Here is a 6269-nt window from a genome sequence, read left to right as displayed (position 1 = left end):
GAGTTCTGGGTTCCTGCCTTCACCCTGGCCCAGCCTCTGGCTGTTGGGGATGTTCGGAGAATAAGCCAGCAGAAGGAAGATCTCTACCTGTCTCTCTTTCTCTGTATCCTTTTCAAATAGAATGAAATTCCCTTTTTCACTGGGTGGTTTTTCAGGACCTTCCCCCACCCCCACCCCCGTGCTCCTGCCATTCCATCCAGGGGCTGGTGTTGGCACTTGTCCCTGAAAGACAACTTTGCAAGCCATCGGATGAAATGAGCCACCACAACCACGACAAAGACTCGGGTTTCTGCCTCCCTGGGGTGGGGGAGGGGTGGGTTAGCGTACAGGTCAGTGAGTCCTCACTGAGGGCTGGGACACACTCTACAAGTAGGCTCCACCTGCTGTTCCAGGCCATGGGGCGGGGACAGATTGCTACTAACCCAGCTGCCTCAACCCCTCCCATGCAGAGCTCCTGGGGAAAGGGACCAGCAGGTAAGTGGGCAGAGCCGGGCAGCTGCCAGCCGGGGCTGGGAGGGCACAGTTGCCGCCACCTGGGGGCATAGGTCAGTGACGCTGAGCACCTGCCTTGGAGAACGAACCAGGGTGGACTTTACCCAAGTTGCAGGTTGCTGGCTCAGCGGCAGACATACAGCCTGGTGATCAGGGCTGCCTGTGCACCTGGTCAGCAAGTTGGGCTGGAGTTGAATCAGGCAGGCTGAGCCAGCTCACTGGGCTCGCACTAAACATTGCCCGGTTGTACCTCCACACTGCGGCCGCCCCTGCCACACTGGGGCAAGAGCTGGGAAGGGGATGACCTGGGGGAGGCTGCACCATCAAGGTCAGCTTAGGGAGGGTGGCGAGGACACCCCATCCCAGCCAGTGGACCAGCGGAGCTCCCGTTATCTCCTCCTTTCCTCCCTGCTGAGGGGAGCTGAGCTCGCCCGGGCCATCCCAACCTTTCACTCCAGGCTCAGAGAGGGTGAGCAGCCTGCTAAGTCACACAGCCCAGGAGCACAGGTCTGTCTGAGATTGGGATAAGCAAGGAGCCAACCGTCCCTGCCACCTGCGCCTCGTTAGGAAGAGGCCAGCACAGAGAGAGCTAGGGTGACTGCTGGCTATGCAGGGATGTCGGTGGTGGGCTGGGCCTTCCCTTGCCCCACCTGCTGCTTTGTCCCTATCTCTGTCCCTCCATCTTTCCTTCCAGTCTTCAACCCACAGGACCCATGGGGGGAGGGTAGGGGTGCTTCTCCGGGAGGCTGGGACCCCGAGCACAGTGACACACAAAGCAGCATGTGTCCCATGCCCGGGCTGCAGCTGGCATTGTGCTGCGTGACTGAGCAGGCTCCCTGCACACTGGCCCAGGGACTTGGTGCCTGCCAGCTGCCAGCTTGTTTCTTCAGAGCCAGCCCTGGATGGGGGTTGGGGGAGAGGGGGTCAGGTGGTCCATCCCTCCACAAAGCAGATGGCCACCTGGACACAGGGATGGCAGGGAGAGCACATGGGGTTCACCCTCCCTCGGGAGAACTCAGCGCTCAGCAGATAAGCTCCTGGAACCAAGCTGCCGCTGATAACGCCAGGAAGATGTGAAGTCGACAACGTTGGGAGTGGAAGCTGCTAGAGCGCCAATGGCCAAGGTCAGACAGGGAGGGAAGGGCATGGCCCAGTCCTCACTCTAGGGTGGACAGAGCCCTGCACTCTTTTTGAGTGGCTAGAACCCTCAGTTTTAGCCTCCAGTTGTGAGGCAAGAATGCAGGAGACCCCAGCCCCACACAGTACAGGGTAGCTCCACTAGCTCACACAAAGCCTTCATTACAGAAGGCCCTGCGGGCTGCCTTGGAGCCTTTTGTAGCATTTATTTATGAATTTATTTATGTATTTGGAAGACAGAGTGACAGGGAGGGAGAGAGCTTCCCACCGCCAGGCCACTCCCCCAAAAGGCCATAAGGGTCAAGATTGGGCTTGGAGACTTTCCCAAGAGCTAGAGTGGCCTGGGGGAGATGCCCAGGGCAGACCTGAGCCTCATCAGACCATCACCTTGAGGCATAGTCCACAGACTGGCTGTGCCACCTCAGTTGCCTTATCTGTAAAATGAATGCAATCATGATGCCATGTAGTCATCATGGTATGTGTGTGTGTGTGTGTGTGTGCGCGGACACACGCCAAGAGAGGATGGCCATTATTGCTGCTGTTATCCTGGTGCTTCCCCAAGGGTGTTGCAGCAGTTCCCATACCAGGGACACCCCCTCTTCCTCCCTGACTCCTCCCTGGACCTTCCTCTCAGAGGGCCACATGTTTAAAAATTAAATGAGAGCAGGTGTCTAGGGGCCATGTGGAGCGCTCCCCCATGGGCCCCAGGCTGGCTGCCTTATCCCACTCCTGCCACAGCCAAGCTGGCTTCCTGGCTGCTCTTTGAACAGCTGGATCTCATATCTTGCCCTGGGACTTGACAGATGAGGCCCCACCTCCCAGAATGGGGTGGGACAGGAATTTCCAGTCCGTTCTTGTCTCGAGGCAGGCAGCTAGAAATGACAACATGGACAGGGCAGGTGGGTTGTGGGGAGTAAGCAGACACCAAGGTCGGTTTTATGGCGAAACAGGGAGAGCCGCAGGGGCAGCTGAGCACGGGGTTTCAGAGGGGACACTTGTCAGTCAATCCTGACACCAGGATTGTGTGTGCCCTGCCCTTTTGGATATGGTCACAGCTGCAGATCCGTTCACAGACGCTCAGCTCACTAGCTCGCAAGCCACCAAACAGTGTGAGCATAGAGAACTTTATTGTTGACCTGATCAGAAAGGAATGCTGAGGTAGCTGCTTTGTGATGTGACCCGGTCTGGTACCTTTCAGTGCTTTATGGGCCCCTTGTCTTCCTGATTATCCATCTGTCATCTCCTTGAGGCAGCGCCTGTGTCTGCCAGGCAGACACTGAGCTGTGCCCCCAGGGGCTGCTTTACCAGCACCTGGCTCCTGGCTCCTGCTGGATCCCTCCCCACTCCTCACTCCAGGCCCTTCGCATTCACCACTGCCTCCTCCCCAAGTCTCTGCTTCCTCAGACATGTCCTTCCTTGCTGTCCACTCAAAGTCTGCTTCCTGCCCACGGCCAAGAGCAGAGAGCACTGGCCAGTGCACAGCGGCAGCACGATGAAGCAGGAGCCCGCGTCCCTGAGAGAGAAAACACGGAGTACTAGGCCTCTATCCCAAGTGGCCCCCCACCACTTCAGCTTCACCCCTCCCCTAGCACCTTCTTTGCTCTGAAACAGCCAGGCATTTGCCCAGCCTGCTTCTCCACTTTGTCCCTACTGGCTGCTTTTCACTGTGTCCCAAGGTCCAGAAGCAGGGGCGTTTAGGAGGTTGGGTGATGCCAGGCAGGAGACCAAGTCATTCCCTTCAAGCCACACAGCTGTGGTGGAACCCAGGCAGGTACCCAAGGAGCTTGGCTCCCATGGGGTGGGTGTTTGGGCTTGTGGTGCCTGGCGTCCAGTGCCCATAGGGGATTCTGCAGGAGAGTCACCAGGGCTTATCGATGTGTAACTGACTGTCCAGCTGGAGCTGCCCAGGAGCCCCCTTCCTGCTAATAAATTTATTCACAGGAAGTAAGGCGGGGGGCTGATAAGAGAAAACCTAGGCCCCCAAGCAGTCTCCTGCTAAGCACTGGGCTTGGGGTCACTCATGGGATCCCTCTCTGTCAGTCCCCCTTCAGGCTGAGCCAGGCTGGCAGAAGCCGCTGGCCCCCAGGAGGACACCACCATGACCGTGCTCACACACCTGCTGGTTTGCATCTTCGGCACGGGCTCCTGGGTGGCCATCAACGGTCTGTGGGTGGAGCTGCCCCTGCTGGTGACAGAGCTGCCTGAAGGCTGGAACCTGCCCTCCTACCTCACCGTGGTCATCCAGTTGGCCAACATCGGGCCCCTGCTGGTCAGCCTGCTGCATAGCTTCCGGCCTGGCTGCCTCTCGGAGGTTCCTGTGATCTTCACCGTGCTGGGGGTGGGCACCCTGGCCTGTCTGCTCATCACCTTCCTCTGGAACATGACCTCCTGGCTGCAGGGCGGCCAGCACAGTGTCGCCTTCATGGTCCTCACCTTCTTCCTGGCCCTGGTGGACTGCACCTCCTCTGTCACCTTCCTGCCCTTCATGAGCCGCCTGCCCTCCTACTATCTCACCACCTTCTTCATGGGCGAAGGGCTCAGCGGCCTCCTGCCTGCCCTGGTTGCTCTGGCCCAGGGCTCAGGGCTCTCTGCGTCAATGTCACAGACACGCTGGTCACTGCCGAGGACAGCAGCATCACACAGGTACCCAGCATGGCCCAGAGCCACGACACATCCACTTCCCTCTACCTCTGCAGAGTGCTCTGTGGCTGGCCTAGGACACAAAGTGACCTAAAGCACATGAGCCACAGAAGCACCATTTGAAAAAGTTTTATTTCCTTTTCATTTTATTTGAAAGGCAGAAAGATGTAGAGGGAGAAAGAGCATCCATCCATTCCTGCAGTAGCAGGAGCAGGGCCAGGCTGAAAGCAGGGACCCATAACTCAGCCTGGGTCTCTCCCACATGGGTGACAGGGACCCAGGCTGCCAAGCCATCAGCTGCTGCCTGCCAGGGTCTACATTGCCAGGAAGCTGCCTTGGAAGTGGAGTCTGAACTCAAAACTCGGGGACTCCAATACAGGATGCAGGTTGCAGGGTTCCTAAGGGGCATGTTAAGTGCTGCTCCAAATGCCTACCCCGGTAAAGCTGTGTGAGTAATATGTGAGCCCAACGAGAATGTGAGATGCCAAGAAGGGCCAGATGATGGAAGCTTGGCACCCTGTGCTACAGAAAAAAAAAAATGGAGTAAGGGGACAGGGGTCGGCGACATAGGGTAGTAGACTAAACCTCTGCCTGCAGTGCTGGCATTCCATATGAGCATCACCGGTTCAAGTTCCAGATGCTCCACTTCCAATCCAGCTCCCTAAGATCACAGCAGAGGATGGTCCAAGTCCTTGGGCCCCTGCACCCATGTAGGAAACCTGGAAGAAGCTCCGGACTCCTGGCTTCAGACAAGCCCAGCTCTTGCCGTTGTGGTTATTTAGGGGAGTGAATCAGTGGATGTAATAGTAATAAGGTCTCTCTCTCTCTCTCTAAATCTGCTTTTCAAATAAAAATAATAAGATAAAACTGTAGGTGAAAAAGGAACAAGGGCCTGGGGATTTTGCAGGGTGGTGGGATTCCAGGAGACAGAAGGGAGGAGGGGGCAGTACGTGGCACCCTGCTGTGCAGATGCAAGCATACCAGTGATAAAATGTTGCCCATTTTCTCCTCCAGGCGCAGGAGCATTTCCTTTAGGGAATCTCCTTTGCAAAAGGGCAGCTTGGCAGAGCTGCTCCGGAGTCGGCAGTTTCTCAAAATAACTAGCCACAAGTCCCCTATGTGCCAGAAGTTGATTCTGGGGCAGTGCATCCCACTCTGGCAGTCTTTCCATGCCTGGCACTTTTGTTGGGGCCAGGGGGTATGTCCCCACACAGGAGGACAAGTGAGCCCCTTCAGAAGAGCCCTGCTCCCAGACAGCTCCTGGCCTGGGGGAGCCTCTGAAACCAACCAACCCAGCCTCCAGGCCAGTCCGTTTCTGAAGGTTAGGGGTTCCTGAAATCCTTGGGGTCAGAGTTTGCTCCAGAATCTGCAGATTCCTTCATCTATTGATGTCTGGAAGGCAAACACCTGGGAGATCTGCAGGCTTGCTCCCCAGAGGCCTGAAGCAGCCAGGGCTGCAACCCCAACCCTGGACTGCTGGTGATGGGTGGTGTAGACCGCGAAGATGCTGGGCAAAGGAGGGGGCTGGGCCCGACAGGAATGGAAGAAGTAGGGTGTGTTCCAAGGAGCTCTGGGGTATTGGTTGTCTGAATCGCTGCTTAGGTAGCTACTTGAGTCAAGGACACTAAGTCACACTGTCTAAGGCAGAGGCCAGGACAAGTGAGGGACTGAGACAAGTTGAGTCAGAGCAACCACTGGCAGGCACATGATCTAAGGTTAGGAAGAGGCCCAGTTGGGGAGGTAAGGGGACACCTTAACTGGGTTGAGGTTCCCACCAAGGGGTGTGTGTGCTGGAATGGGGGCTGCATTCTATCTAGGAAACAGTTGCAATCTCCCGAGGCACTAGTGTGGACTGGGATTGGATGCACCAGGCCAGGCCAGACCCCAACATCATCTGGTGTCCTGGAGAACCAGGGTGGATGTGGGACTGACTAGGCTGGATCTCAGCCCCATACTGAGCCATGTGTGAGCTGTAGGTGGGTATGGACGAGCCATGGCTG

The 6269-nt window shown here is 57.0% G+C and overlaps 1 protein-coding gene across 1 annotated transcript; it reads left to right on the top strand.

Moving 5' to 3' along the window:
• The first annotated feature begins 411 nt into the window (after nucleotides 1-411).
• On the top strand, nucleotides 412-4363 carry LOC131478015 (solute carrier family 52, riboflavin transporter, member 3-like). Its single transcript, XM_058655116.1, has 2 exons — nucleotides 412-474; nucleotides 3670-4363. The coding sequence occupies exon 2, from the start codon at nucleotides 3728-3730 to the stop codon at nucleotides 4361-4363; it is 636 nt and encodes a 211-aa protein (XP_058511099.1). The 5' UTR covers nucleotides 412-474; nucleotides 3670-3727.
• The last annotated feature ends 1906 nt before the right edge of the window (nucleotides 4364-6269 follow it).

This window comes from Ochotona princeps, chromosome 26 (assembly GCF_030435755.1).
Source record: "Ochotona princeps isolate mOchPri1 chromosome 26, mOchPri1.hap1, whole genome shotgun sequence".
Lineage (NCBI taxonomy): Eukaryota > Metazoa > Chordata > Mammalia > Lagomorpha > Ochotonidae > Ochotona > Ochotona princeps.
Note: the sequence above shows the minus strand (reverse complement) of the source record. Positions and strands in the feature narration are given on the sequence as shown.